Here is a 16342-nt window from a genome sequence, read left to right on the forward strand (position 1 = left end):
TCTACTTATGTAATCTATGACACTAGGTTAGATATTAATAATCTATAATTACTGTTCATCGGTATTTCTGATTCTGATTCTCTATTTTCCCTATTATTCCTCTATACACAACCTCATTCCTTGATCAACTATATCTTAAACAGTACTATATACAGAGTAATCTAACTATAGTTAGATTACTCGCTTTACAGTATAACTATGGCACGAGGTGGAACCCAGTTATCTCTCGAGACAGAGGGTGCTACAGCATGTCGGTTGCTGCGTCATTTTACCAGACTCTCCCCTGATCAGCAGAAGGAATTGCTGAAACCCAGGGCATTTAATAAGTGGCTCCACAATTCTCTGGATATTCAGAAGGCAAGCACGGCACGTGTATTAGCGGTAATCCGGCATGATACCTTCCGATATATTACATTAGATTTATGTGAAACAGACTATGGCAAGAAATTCTTTACCTGGTCTCTTCTCGAACGGATTGTAAATTCTAAACTGGACCATGTAAGTTCCTCCCCTTTGCTATAACATTTATTTAACTGGTTAACTAACCATGGTTAGATATGGGTTCGCGAGATTAAGAAATTTCTCGACTTCGGCCATACTATTTTCCAACATCATATTAATGATATTGTATCTGATGACTGGGTTAAGATACTAGAACTCAAGCCAGAAGACTGGAATAGTCAATTACAAGTCCTGTTTTTCCCGACGTCTTGTGATAATAGCTGTGGGGAAAGTAACTCCAACTTTCCTGGGGCCTTCATAACTTCCTTGAAGGATTATCCTGTACTAGGCTCTTCAGGTATGCCTATTACTGGAGAAAGTATTATACTCTCCCGACGTCCAGGCTTTCTTTCAAGTCTTTCAGATATTGAGTACCAAGATATATGGCAAAGGCTTTATAATATAAAGCCGTCTATTATCCCTACATGGTATGTTACCGTTATGGCTTAACTATTGATTTAGTACTTAAACGTTTTGTTTAGGCATTCATGGTATATAAGTGAGAGGAATATTTCATCAAAGGTTATAAGTATCCTGAACCATATTACTCGTTGGGTGCAACCAGACTGGGTTTATCCGGAACGTGCAAGTAAGGAGCTGAAGGAATTTTCCTGGGCAAACTACTTCACACACTTATTATGGAAGACCCATAATAAATGTTCTACCTTGCCACAGTCAGCCTACCATGAACAGGCAGAGGTTTTCATTACTAAATTATGGGATCAAGTAAAGTCTGATCCACAATGGTGTGACCCTTGTTATGAAAATCTGGTGAGTAACTCAGTATCCACAAAATCTTTTATTGTTAGATTAGGCTGATCTGGTTTCAAGCTTCCGGTATCTCTTCCATCAGAAACCTTTATATCTGGAGGTGTTGAAATGAATGAATACTGTCAGCGGTTCAAGCTATCACATTGGTATCAGGTCTTAGTTCTGGTGGTAGTATCATTCCCTTCACAATTAAGGGGCTCAATGGAGCCACTAAATGATTTGGCTAAAGCAGTTCGTGATATGGATTTTCTATATAATCTAACTTTGGTTAGAAAATATGCTGATCTAGATGATCCTAGGGGGACTCTTTATCCCGCTATTCAAGTTGGGGGCTCAACATTTGCCACGCCAATTTCGAGCATAACCAACAGTTACGCCTGCTTCCAGGACTGAATACTCCTCCGAATCATCAATATATTATTTCAGAAGGAGACCTATTTGGGGCAATAGTACACTATCGTCTACTAAAACAGGCATTACTTGAAACTCATAATCCTGGGTTATCTAGTTCTACAACAACGGGTATCCAATCCCTGGTACGTACATTATTCTAACTTTTAGTTCTAATACCGCTGATCCTTATTTCTCCTCCAGGATCAATACAAGGCCGCCGTTATCCTTCTAAAAGAAAAGGCAGAAATTTTAAATAAATATGGATGGCAGGCATATCCAGATGATTGGAATGAAGATCTGGAGGCTTTTACTATATCTCAATTACAGAGATATAGTAAAAGAGCAGATATATGTCCTGGTTTTCTTACCACAACGTATCCAAAACTATTTAAGAACCCAAGAGGTATAATATCAACCAAGCGGAAGGAAATTAGTAGGGATGAAGATCAGTTAGAGAAGGAGGATAATCATATCTTAAAACAAGCAAAGAGAGACAGGACTCTATAAGCTAGGATAAGTTGGATAACTCGGTATAGTTTCTCTTTCTGAACTCTCTTATTAATATAATAATCTTAGTATTGTTAGGATTTTATTTCTTTCTATATTATAGCTCTCTTTTATATCCTTAATACTTTGCAGTATACTTACTTTTACAGTACTATACATTTATCATGTCTCAATCACAACATTTAGGGTCAGATTTATTTTCTGATTTCTCTTATGACCGCAGTTCACCTCCAATACAATTAACACCATCATGTTCAACACCGCTTTCAAATTCTAATCCAACGGCAATATCCTTTCATGAAGAACCAAACCATCTTCCTTCAACTGCAAACACAGAATCTATCCGAGGCCTGAGGTATTATAAATACCCTACACCACAGCTTTTTCCAGACCAGAGAGAACTATCCCAGGCAAGAGAACAATTTACTCTATGGTGGCGAAAAACCTCCATCGGAGAATATATTATACATCATGTCAAGGAGCAAATTCACTGGGGAGCAGAGGGTCGAAGATCACGAGGATGGGATCTATTTATTGAAATTGCTGAGATTCCAAGTGGGAAGCCTAAGGTTTGCTGCCATCACTGCAAGACTGTTATGAATCATCCCTCCTACAGGCGCACAGGAACCAAGTCTATGAACGCCCATCCAGACAGTTCAAATTGCGGAAGACATAAACCAAAACCCAATAATACTTCTCAATCAACACATCGTGCAATTGCTAGCCTTCTTGAACGGGGAAAGGTGAGTCATAGAATTCTAACCATGGTTAGATGTTCTACTCATAATAAAGAAGAATAGTGAGACACTTGGCCAATATTCGCATCAGAATCTTATCGATGAGATTACCCGATTTATTATCTCCTGTCGACTACCGTTTACAACTACAGACAATGTATTCTTCCGCCGGATCCTTCATATGATATGCAGCCCTTCGATCAACCTGCATATTCCTGGCCGTAATCAGATTCGATCACGTCTTTTGGAACTGTCTTCTGTAACATCGGAACATATTCTCGACTATTTCCCTCCTGACTCCCGAATGTCAATTGCACTTGACTGCTGGACGAGCCCACACCAGAAGCCTTTTATGGCAATTACAGGCTATTTTATTGATTCAGACTGGAACTATCAGGAGATCTTACTTGGGTTTCCTCCTTTACAAGGAGATCACTCAGGTAAAGAACTAGCTAGGGTTGTTGCTTCAACAATCCGTAAGTTTCAGCTTGGCTCTCGCATACTGGGTATCACGACTGATAATGCATCTAACAATACTACCATGTTTGCTGAACTAACACAAATCCTAAAGGATGAGCTGAATAATGAGCACTCTTCACTTCTCAGTACTGCAGTTGACCCTAATTTTGCTGCTGTTCTTCGATCTGCCCATCATATCCCTTGTCTTACACATGTCATTCAACTCTCTGTGAAAGCATTCTTAGATGAACTAAGAATTACACCTAAGAATGATAATGTTCAGTTCTCCTGGGATAAAAGCGAGAGCCGAGTAAAACAGAAAGGGATTATTGGTACACTTGAGAAGGTATGATACTTCCATTATTTCTAACCATAGTTAGAATACTACTAATATATAACATCTATCCTAGATCCGCAAGATTAGCCGCTTTATCAATGCAAGCCCGCAGCGCCGACAAGCCTTTGAGATCGAACAACAAAAATCGGTTGATTATATCGGACACCCATTAGTACTATTTCTTGATTGCCGCACCCGTTGGAACTCGACATATGAGATGCTCAAGCGCGCCTATCAGCTTCGGATTGCTATTGATCACTATATTACAGCAAATACAAAGTACGATCTCTCGAGTCTTGTGATGACACCGGCAGAATGGCGTCAAGTCGCATATCTTCGAGAGCTTCTCCGTGAGTTTGCTATCTATACCGTCAGTCTCTCCGAACATACCGGGACAACAATTCATCGTGTCTATGATATATATGATTCACTTTTCAACCATATTGAAGACTATCTTACAAGACTGTTAAACAAGCAGTTTCGTTGGAAGAAGATTCTTTACAAGGGCCTTGAAGCAGCACAAGATAAGCTGAGGAAATACTATCAGGATACCTATGAGTTTCATGGGAATATGTATGCAATTGCAACTATCCTAAATCCATGCAGCAAACTCGAGGGCTTTAGAGGTGCATCCTGGAGTAATGATAGAGGGCGGAACTATACTCGACGATACAAAGAGAAACTTACTGAGGTCTATACCTACTATGCAACACAATTTCCGTTACTGGTTCAGACATCAGTATTAGAGGAGCCTACAGGTCTGCTTGAGAAAGCTTTACATGATTCAAAACGCCGCCGTCTATCTCCAGAAGAGACAGCTCCATCAGGGAGATATTTAGAGTTACGAACTTATCTTGCTGAAAGTAAGTATTCGCACCTTCTCCAATACTGGATCCTTGATATAATAATTCTAACTATGGTTAAATTATACAGATCTTGAACATCCATCAGCCTGCTCTGATATTCTTACTTGGTGGTCAATACACCAGTCGCGCTTCCCGATCCTTGCTCGCATCGCTCGTGATTTCCTTGCAATTCCGGTATCAGGTGTTGGTGTTGAGAATCTCTTTAATACTGCTCGGGATATCTGTCACTATCGTCGAAGTCAGCTGGCACCTGAGACTATTGAGGCAAGTATTATACAGATGTGCAGTGACCGGTTCAAACTCAAGCAAGAGTATATGTTCCTACAAGATAGTATTGAGGATCCTGAGAGGCATAATATTCCGTTACATCCAACAAGTGAGGAGGTTTTTGAATTCGATTATGATGATAGGATAAGTGATTCAGAGGATGAAGCTGGCTTGGAAGACGATGAACTTTCTTGGGATAGGGGTTTCTTTGACGATATTGAAGGTATTAATGGTACTGGTGAGGAACAGGTACTATCACACGTACCAGAAGGACAGGTTAGAGTTGAATTACCAGTAGCAGTAACTCCCCAACCTTCTATAGTACCTACTTCACGGGCTTTACGTCAACAGAGACAGTCCCCGGCCATTATCATCGACTAAATAATGGTCGGTAGATACTAGATAATATATATTATATAATATATATTTTAAGATTGACTTCTTATATATTTTAGTATATATCTCTCTCCTGCAGGAGTAGTCGGTAGATCTATAATCTAACTATTGTTAGAAGTAATTATATTAGTTATAAGTAGGGTGGGTTGGGTTATGGGTTCGGGTTATTCCTAGATCCCCAACCCATTAAATAACCTAACCCCGCCGCGGGTTTAGGTATATTCAACCCAACCCACAGCGGGTATAAGAAAACTAACCCGGACCCGGACCCAGGTGGGTTCGGGGCGGATCGGGTATAGGATTTCAGGGCGGGTTGTGCATGTCTACTTCTGATTCTTAAGTAGGGCTATATTATACTACTTAGAAAGAATTCCCTTCGTCTAAAAAATTTGATTGCTTCTATGGTTAGTATCTATATACTCTCTTTCTAACTATAGTTAGATTAAGTTATTAATTTTATTAGCAGGAGAAATACATAGCTGCGGCTGAAGTACTTGTAAAACTCGACATGGTATTATAGAAAGTAGGATATAACCTCGACTATAATAACTTTAATAAGGACCTAGGATTATTCACTCTTAGGAGAGATATTGCCCGACTAGTCGATACTCGACTAGAAAAACCAGGTTTTTAAGATGCGCGCCCTCTGAAGTACAAGATATTAGAGAAAGAATACCTTAATGAGTTCAAACACGCCCGGCGTCAGCGGATGAATATAATGGTTGAAAGATCCGGTACTAGAAAATATAAGAGAGATAATCGTAAGTTTCTAACTATAATTAGAAATTATAGGGTTACTAACAGGATATTAGCTAACCCTATACTCACGACTATTCGCACTATCCTTAAGATGCCGATACCTGTTAATATCAGGTAACTGGATAGAAACTGTATTAATACCGACACGTATCTGCAAGCGACTAACCGAATCAAGTAAAAATACCTGGAATATGTTAACATGACTGACGAGACTCGAGCGACTTAAGATATCCAGAAATAGTTAGAATTAAAGGATTTATATGCCTATTACAAGCTATAGATGCCAGAGGATAAAATAGAAGATCTTGAAGTAGAACTGACTCCTAGAGATAATAGCATGGCGGGTGCTGAAACAGCAGATATAGACTAAGCAGATCAGGAGATACCTAATTAATTAAATATTCTAACCATGGTTAGAATATCTTGAGTAAGATAATAGTATCAGGTACTAACTCTACAGCTCTATTATCCAACAGCCTACTCTATGATTTAGTGAAAGATGCGAATACAATACTATATAAGAAATAATTAAAATAATACAAGATTTAAGTTAAAATTATTTATCTATATATACAGTAGAGAGTAGATATACTTAGGATCAGTAATTAAGGTACCATAGACTAGTATTAAGTAGTAGGTTCTTATACTATATAAAGTAAAGCTAGCTTAAATATAGATATATATTTTTATACATGTCCTTAGTCCTTTTACTGTAGTTATTATTAGTTTAGTAACCTTAAGACTATTACAAATCACAGCCTTTATTAGTTAGTTCTACTTATGTAATCTATAACACTAGGTTAGATATTAATAATCTATAATTACTGTTTATTAGTATTTCTGATTCTGATTCTCTATTTTCCCTATTATTCCTCTATATATAACCTTATTTCTTGATTAACTATATCTTAAACAGTACTATATACAGAGTAATCTAACTATAGTTAGATTACTCACTTTATAGTATAACTATAGCATGAGGTGGAATCTAGTTATCTCTTAAGATAGAGGATACTACAGTATATCAGTTACTGCATTATTTTACTAGACTCTCCCCTAATCAGTAGAAGGAATTACTGAAACCCAGAGTATTTAATAAGTAGCTCCATAATTCTCTGGATATTCAGAAGGCAAGCACGGCATGTATATTAACAGTAATCCGGCATGATATCTTCTAATATATTATATTAGATTTATGTAAAACAGACTATAGCAAGAAATTCTTTACCTAGTCTCTTCTTAAATAGATTATAAATTTTAAACTGGACCATATAAGTTCCTCCCCTTTACTATAATATTTATTTAACTAGTTAACTAACTATGGTTAGATATAGGTTCGCGAGATTAAGAAATTTCTTGACTTCGGCTATACTATTTTCTAACATTATATTAATAATATTGTATCTGATGACTGGGTTAAGATACTAGAACTCAAGCTAGAAGACTGGAATAGTTAATTACAAGTCCTGTTTTTCCCGATATCTTATGATAATAGCTGTAGGGAAAGTAACTCCAACTTTCCTGGGACCTTTATAACTTTCTTAAAAAATTATCCTATACTAGGCTCTTTAGGTATACCTATTATTAGAGAAAGTATTATACTCTCCTGACATCTAGGCTTTCTTTTAAGTCTTTCAGATATTAAGTACCAAGATATATAGTAAAGGCTTTATAATATAAAGCCGTCTATTATCCCTATATAGTATGTTACTGTTATGACTTAACTATTGATTTAGTACTTAAACGTTTTGTTTAGGCATTCATAATATATAAGTAAGAGGAATATTTTATCAAAGATTATAAGTATCCTGAACCATATTACTTGTTGGGTGCAACCAGACTGGGTTTATCCGGAACATGTAAGTAAGGAGCTGAAGGAATTTTCCTGGGCAAACTATTTTATATACTTATTATAGAAGACCTATAATAAATATTCTATCTTACTATAGTCAGCCTACCATAAACAGGCAGAGGTTTTTATTACTAAATTATAGGATTAAGTAAAGTCTGATCCACAATGGTGTGATCCTTGTTATAAAAATCTGGTAAATAACTTAGTATCCACAAAATCTTTTATTATTAGATTAGGCTGATCTAGTTTCAAGCTTCCGGTATCTCTTCCATCAGAAACCTTTATATCTGGAGGTGTTGAAATAAATGAATACTGTCAGCAGTTCAAGCTATTATATTAGTATCAGGTCTTAGTTCTAGTGGTAGTATTATTCCCTTCACAATTAAGGGGCTCAATAGAGCCACTAAATAATTTAGCTAAAGCAGTTCATAATATAGATTTTCTATATAATCTAACTTTAGTTAGAAAATATACTGATCTAAATAATCCTAGGGGGACTCTTTATCCCGCTATTTAAGTTAGGGGCTTAATATTTACCACGCTAATTTCGAGCATAACCAACAGTTACGCCTGCTTCCAGGACTGAATACTCCTCCGAATCATCAATATATTATTTTAGAAGGAGACCTATTTGGGGCAATAGTACACTATCGTCTACTAAAACAGGTATTACTTAAAACTCATAATCCTGGGTTATCTAGTTCTATAACAACGGGTATCCAATCCCTGGTACGTACATTATTCTAACTTTTAGTTCTAATACCGCTGATCCTTATTTCTCCTCCAGGATCAATATAAGGCCGCCGTTATCCTTCTAAAAGAAAAGGCAGAAATTTTAAATAAATATAGATAGTAGGCATATCCAGATAATTAGAATAAAGATCTAGAGGCTTTTACTATATCTTAATTACAGAGATATAGTAAAAGAGCAGATATATATCCTAGTTTTCTTACCATAATATATCTAAAACTATTTAAGAACCTAAGAGGTATAATATCAACCAAGCGGAAGGAAATTAGTAGGGATAAAGATTAGTTAGAGAAGAAGGATAATTATATCTTAAAATAAGTAAAGAGAGACAGGACTCTATAAGCTAGAATAAGTTAGATAACTTAGTATAATTTCTCTTTCTGAACTCTCTTATTAATATAATAATCTTAGTATTGTTAGGATTTTATTTCTTTCTATATTATAGCTCTCTTTTATATCCTTAATACTTTGCAGTATACTTACTTTTACAGTACTATACATTTATCATGTCTTAATCATAATATTTAGGGTCAGATTTATTTTCTGATTTCTCTTATAACCGCAGTTTACCTCTAATATAATTAACACCATCATATTCAACACCGCTTTTAAATTCTAATCCAACGGTAATATCCTTTTATGAAGAACTAAATCATCTTCCTTCAACTATAAATACAGAATTTATTTAAGGCTTGAGGTATTATAAATACTCTATACTATAGCTTTTTCTAGACTAGAGAGAACTATCCCAGGTAAGAGAATAATTTACTCTATAATAGTAAAAAACCTCTATCAGAGAATATATTATACATTATATTAAGGAGTAAATTCACTAGGGAGCAGAGGATCGAAGATCACGAGGATAGGATCTATTTATTAAAATTACTAAGATTCTAAGTAGGAAGCCTAAGGTTTGCTGCTATTACTGCAAGACTATTATAAATTATCCCTCCTATAGGCGCACAGGAACTAAGTCTATAAACGTCCATCTAGACAGTTCAAATTACAGAAGATATAAACTAAAATCTAATAATACTTCTTAATCAACACATCGTGCAATTGCTAGCCTTCTTGAATGGGGAAAGGTAAGTTATAGAATTCTAACCATGGTTAGATGTTCTACTTATAATAAAGAAGAATAGTGAGATACTTAGCTAATATTTATATCAGAATCTTATCGATAAGATTACCTGATTTATTATCTCCTGTTGACTACTGTTTATAACTATAGATAATATATTCTTCCGCCGGATCTTTTATATGATATACAGCCCTTCGATTAACCTGTATATTCCTGGCCGTAATCAGATTTAATCACGTCTTTTAGAATTATCTTCTGTAACATCGGAACATATTCTCGACTATTTCCCTCCTGACTCCCGAATGTTAATTGTACTTGACTGCTGGACGAGCCTATACTAGAAGCCTTTTATAGTAATTACAGGCTATTTTATTGATTTAGACTGGAACTATTAGGAGATCTTACTTAGGTTTCCTCCTTTACAAGGAGATTACTCAGGTAAAGAACTAGCTAGGGTTATTGCTTTAATAATCTGTAAGTTTCAGCTTGGCTCTCGTATACTGGGTATTATAACTGATAATACATCTAACAATACTACTATATTTACTGAACTAACATAAATCCTAAAGGATGAGCTGAATAATGAGCACTCTTTACTTCTCAGTACTGTAGTTAACCCTAATTTTGCTGCTGTTCTTTGATCTGTCTATTATATCCCTTGTCTTACACATGTCATTCAACTCTCTGTAAAAGTATTCTTAGATGAACTAAGAATTACACCTAAGAATGATAATATTCAGTTCTCCTGGGATAAAAGTAAGAGCTGAGTAAAACAGAAAGGGATTATTAGTATACTTAAGAAGGTATGATACTTCCATTATTTCTAACTATAGTTAGAATACTACTAATATATAATATCTATCCTAGATCCGCAAGATTAACTGCTTTATTAATGTAAGCCCGCAGCGCCGACAAGCCTTTGAGATTAAATAATAAAAATCGGTTGATTATATCAGATACCTATTAGTACTATTTCTTGATTGCCGCACCTGTTGGAACTTAACATATAAGATACTCAAGCGCGCCTATCAGCTTTAGATTACTATTAATCACTATATTACAGCAAATACAAAGTATAATCTCTTGAGTCTTGTGATGACACCAGTAGAATAGTGTTAAGTCATATATCTTTAAGAGCTTCTCTGTGAGTTTGCTATCTATACCGTCAGTCTCTCTAAATATACCGTGACAACAATTTATTATGTCTATAATATATATGATTCACTTTTCAACTATATTAAAGACTATCTTACAAGACTATTAAATAAGCAGTTTCGTTGGAAGAAGATTCTTTATAAGAGCCTTGAAGCAGTATAAGATAAGCTGAGGAAATACTATTAGGATACCTATAAGTTTCATGAGAATATATATATAATTATAACTATCCTAAATCTATACAGTAAACTCGAGGGCTTTAGAGATACATCCTAGAGTAATAATAGAGGGCGGAACTATACTTAATAATATAAAAAGAAACTTACTGAGGTCTATACCTACTATATAACACAATTTCTGTTACTGGTTTAGATATCAGTATTAGAGGAGCCTACAGGTCTGCTTGAGAAAGCTTTATATAATTTAAAATACTACTGTCTATCTCCAGAAGAGACAGCTCCATCAGGGAGATATTTAGAGTTATAAACTTATCTTACTAAAAGTAAGTATTCACATCTTCTCCAATACTGGATCCTTAATATAATAATTCTAACTATAGTTAAATTATACAGATCTTAAACATTCATCAGCCTGCTCTAATATTCTTACTTGGTGGTTAATATACTAGTTATACTTCCCGATCCTTACTTATATTGCTCGTGATTTCCTTGCAATTCCGGTATCAGGTGTTGGTGTTGAGAATCTCTTTAATACTGCTTAGGATATCTATTACTATCATCAAAGTCAGCTGGTACCTGAGACTATTAAGGCAAGTATTATACAGATATATAGTAACCGGTTTAAACTTAAATAAGAGTATATATTCCTACAAGATAGTATTAAGAATCCTAAGAGGCATAATATTCCATTACATCCAACAAGTAAGAAGGTTTTTGAATTCGATTATAATAATAGGATAAGTAATTCAGAGGATAAAGCTAGCTTAGAAGATAATAAACTTTCTTGGGATAAGGATTTCTTTAATAATATTAAAGATATTAATAGTACTGGTGAGGAATAGGTACTATTATATATACCAGAAGGATAGGTTAAAGTTGAATTACCAGTAGTAGTAACTCTCTAATCTTCTATAGTACCTACTTTATAGGCTTTACATTAATAGAGATAGTCCCCCGGCTATTATCATTAACTAAATAATGGTCGGTAGATACTAGATAATATATATTATATAATATATATTTTAAGATTAACTTTTTATATATTTTAGTATATATCTCTCTCCTGCAGGAGTAGTCGGTAGATCTATAATCTAACTATTATTAAAAGTAATTATATTAGTTATAAATAGGGTGGGTTAGGTTATGGGTTCGGGTTATTCCTAGATCCCTAACCTATTAAATAACCTAACCCCGCCGCGGGTTTAGGTATATTCAACCCAACCCACAGCGGGTATAAGAAAACTAACCCGGACCCGGACCCAGGTGGGTTCGGGGCGGATCGGGTATAGGATTTCAGGGCGGGTTGTGCATGTCTAAAAGTACTATATTACTCAGCACCGGGATCCTGAGTTCCTCCATTACGGGATCCGTTACACTGACTACTGGGTACGAGGATTAAATCGGTCGGCACTGATGCTGGCCGGCGCCTTTAGACTGGAGTCTAGTAATGATATCTAGACTCTATGGATTGATAATGCAGCTACTCGGAATTTCTTTAATACCTATAATCTGCACCGCGCGAGTTTATATAGCGGGCTGGTAGACCCTTTGTTAGATAATATCCAGCTATAGCTGATAGATATTACTGTTATATTAATATATTTCCTGACCTTTACTACAGCAGAGAGGCCAACTATTCATCCGTACAGGGCGGTTTACGAGGAAGATGTGGTGACTTTTACTATAATGTGGTTCATTGTGCGTCTGATTGGATTTAAGCTAACCTGGTTCCTAAGATCCTCTGTAAGCCTTATCCTTGCTCTCGACAGCCTCGACCTATTGCACGCCTAGAAGTTGATTGAATTCTTTTATAAAGACTTTACTCGCTGCCCCTCTCTAGGAGGACCGTGCCCTCAACATACTACCCCGGTATTAAGGCCGATTCTCTACTAAGTAATGCACTAGGCTTCGACCCTGTTCAGAGGTATCTGTTGTGGATTGATGTCGCTTGTTCTTACTTACTTAATTAGGTTAGCATCTGTCCTTTATCAGAGTAGACCCTTACTGGTTTATTCTTGCTTCTTTCGGGGTCTCGGATCCTGCTTTCAGGTAGTAGGGTAGTAGGTTTAACTGCAGTTAATTACTTACTATAGTTAAGATAGAAGGGCCCGCGCTGGATCACGGCATGTAGTAGTATCGTAGATCCAGGAAGTTGGGATAGAACAGATGTGAAGTCGGTCCTTGATTTTAAAGTTATAGAAGGATAGAGAGGGTAAGTAAGTTAGTTTACCAGTTAACTGTGGTTAAAGGATTACTGAGTTGCTGACTACTCCCGGAATAAGAGGGTGCGCTAGAAAGGGAGTTATTGTATTATAGAGTAGTGATATCACGAAGATAGTATCGGATTATAGTTTAGTTAATGATTTATTACAGACCGGTTGATTATATATATATCTGTCTCTCTCTCTCTCTCTTCCTGTCTCTTTCTTTATATATGATCCTCTCTTTCTCCCTCTCCCGCAGATGCTTTAGTTTAAAGATAGTATCTGACCGAAGATCTTCTTCTCTTACTCTCTGCTCTGATCAGGTTGTAGAAGCTGATCGATTTGCTAGTTAACTAGGATCTTTCTTGTTTACTAAGAAGAGGGAAACTAACGCGGGATTTACTGATTGCCTTTAACCGGGAGGGAGGGGATTCTGCTATATACCGCCAAGGCCCTGTCGGGAAGCGAGCGTGAGTAAATAAGAATAATTTAAGATATTGCACGTATTGAACTAATCATCTTCCAGGGGTTAAGAGTAGTTGATACTGGGTCAGATCGAAAGCGACAGCTCTACTGATTCAGGATCTGGCGGAGAATCAGCGAAGCCCGGGGATTAAAAGGCCGGGAGGGCTGGTGAACGGCGAACTTGAAAAGCTTGGCGAAAAGTGCCATCTTAGGGCGCTCTGCGTAACCGTATTCTGGATGGCGGCCGGCGAGACCCATGACCAAATACCCAATAGGGCGGCTGATACTATGACTGTGATGCTTGATCTAGCTTATAATAGTAACAACACCCATGGTGATAGTTCAGTAGAGGGCAGATTATTGGAAAAGACTTTACTGCCTAAAGTTCCGGAGGACTCGCCTTCCGATCAGCTTTTAGAGCAGTCTCGCCTTAATACTGTTGACTGGACGGTGAATCTGCTTATTAACGCGGACTTGACCCTGCATGAACTTGACTGGGTAAGGCCTGTGGCTTTTCCGATCCTTTGATAGTATAGACCTATCTTCTAGCTGTTCATATAGGGCGTTTGGGACCATGAGGTGCACCAGTGGATCGAAATGGGGTATGATCCTGTTTTGTAGTCTAAAGTTTATCCAATACCCGACACCTGCAAAGCCTACGGAGTCGCACCGAGATGCTTACCTGTTGATATTGGATCAGACTGGCCTCCTTCCGTCTTCAGCACACTGCTATCACCCCGAGTCTAAGGCAATTACTGTCTGATGTATGGAAGCCTTGGGGAATACACCGGAATAAGAAACAATTACCCAGATAATATGATCCTCAAGCTTGTCATTAACCCCGAAGTTACCTAGCGCTATGCAAGCTGCTGACGCCGGTGGGGAATCTGTGGATCGGAGAACCAGATTAAAGATAATAACCAACAATAACCTTCTGGTCTGATAGCCCGGTTATTATGAATTCCGAGATCTCGGCTTGCAAATATCATATCAAGCTTTGCATGTGCATTGCCATGTACCTGCATCAATCACACATTAGGCTTATCGCTAAACATGTCCTATAGAAGATATAATGCCTTATCTTTCCGGGTAACTCATTACATAACTGAGAATTGACAGTGATAAGGCTTTGTATAGCGTCCCTCAACGTACATATAAATACTCACCTACCGTCGAATTGTAGATTTTGATATCAGTAGGCCACAAGAGCCCTGCAATATCTACAGCGATGCTTGGTTCTCTTTTCACAGTGGCGCTCCTTGCCACAGCAGGGGTCGCCTCACCTGTTGAGGTCAAAAAGCGAGAGGATCCTAATACGGGTTTGACTTGGATCTATAAGAACTTGTCCCTTCCGAAGGTCATGTGCGTATACTTCCATGTATAACCTTCGCATAATTCTCTGACAGTCTTGCTATAATAGGTTGTATAACACGGGTGACGGGACCATCTTGTCAGGCTCTACTTTCGGGCGTCTGGACAATATTAACTACGGAGGCGGTACTGGTGGCCTGACCCCAGAAACGCTCATCTCCGATGTCAGCGAGGTCCTTGATGTTGCTCAGTTTGCCGTTCGCAACATTGGCGGTGGCGGCAGTGCCAATGCGGACTCTGATCGATTCCTGAACATTTCCATGGACGCCCACCAGCGACTTTGTACGCCGGACTCTGATATTGTCGGCGCAGTCATGATTCACGGAACCAATACATTGGCTGAGACTGTACGTAGAAAAATTGACCTCCTGATGTTTGACATGCTAACTTTCTTCCAAACAGGCCTTCGGTGTTGACCTCACCCTGAACTGCTCAAAACCATTCATTGCCACAGGTTCGATGCGTCCCAACTCAGCTCTCTCCCCTGACGGACCCTCGAACTTCTATGATGCCGTTCGAACTGCGATCCACCCCGAGGCGCGTGACCGTGGAGCCATGATTGCCTTTAACAACCACTTGGTGTCTGTTTTCTACGGAACCAAGACTAACGGAAACACCGTCACCACCTTCCTGGCTATGGATCAAGGATACATCGCACAGTTCCTAGCTGGACAGCCCTACTTCTTCTTCGGGCCGTCTTTGCCCAAGGGCCGTCACTACTTCAATCCATTTAGCATCACTTATCCTCTTCCGAAGGTGGTGGTTCTCTACGGACACCGTAGGTAGACTATTCTCAAGTGGCTATACTGTGCTAATACTGTTCATAGAGGGATTCGATTCTGGGCTATTGTACGCTGCGGCTAAAGACGGCGCTAAGTATGTCCTAACTCCAACTTACAGTTCCATTTATACTGATCACTAATAACAGGGGTATTGTCGTTATGGGAGTTGGTCCAGGAGGCATGAGCACAGCTGCCACGGAAGCCGCCTACAATCTCTACGACCAGGGAGTTGTCACTGTTAGATCTCTCCGTCCATTCTTCGGTGCTGTCGTGCCAGAAATTGAAGAGGATAACATGTAAGTCAATAGAATGGCTTGAAGTTGCTCGGCACTAATTGCCATTGCAGCATCAATTCAGGCTTCATGCACGGCGAGCAGTCCCGCATCCAACTACAGCTTGCTCTCGCAACAGGTTACGGTGTTGATGGTATTCGCGAGTTGTTCGAGGGCGATATCCGCCGGGCCGTCTATAATGAGGCAACGGCTTTTTATAATGCTACGGCGCTCTGA

The 16342-nt window shown here is 38.0% G+C and overlaps 2 protein-coding genes across 2 annotated transcripts; both read left to right on the plus strand.

The window, feature by feature from the left end:
* Positions 1-198: 198 nt before the first annotated feature.
* APUU_40004S (uncharacterized protein) lies at positions 199-2172 on the plus strand (the record flags this gene model as incomplete). Its single annotated transcript, XM_041703027.1, has 6 exons — positions 199-498; positions 556-929; positions 984-1272; positions 1333-1503; positions 1572-1808; positions 1867-2172. 6 exons carry the CDS (start codon positions 199-201, stop codon positions 2170-2172), a joined length of 1677 nt encoding a protein of 558 aa, XP_041555754.1.
* A 12736-nt stretch (positions 2173-14908) lies between these two features.
* APUU_40005S (asparaginase) lies at positions 14909-16342 on the plus strand (the record flags this gene model as incomplete). Its single annotated transcript, XM_041703028.1, has 6 exons — positions 14909-15042; positions 15101-15398; positions 15454-15829; positions 15879-15927; positions 15980-16129; positions 16180-16342. The coding sequence occupies 6 exons, from the start codon at positions 14909-14911 to the stop codon at positions 16340-16342; spliced, it is 1170 nt and encodes a 389-aa protein (XP_041555755.1).

This window comes from Aspergillus puulaauensis, chromosome 4 (assembly GCF_016861865.1).
Source record: "Aspergillus puulaauensis MK2 DNA, chromosome 4, nearly complete sequence".
In the NCBI taxonomy this organism is placed as follows: Eukaryota; Fungi; Ascomycota; class Eurotiomycetes; order Eurotiales; family Aspergillaceae; genus Aspergillus; species Aspergillus puulaauensis.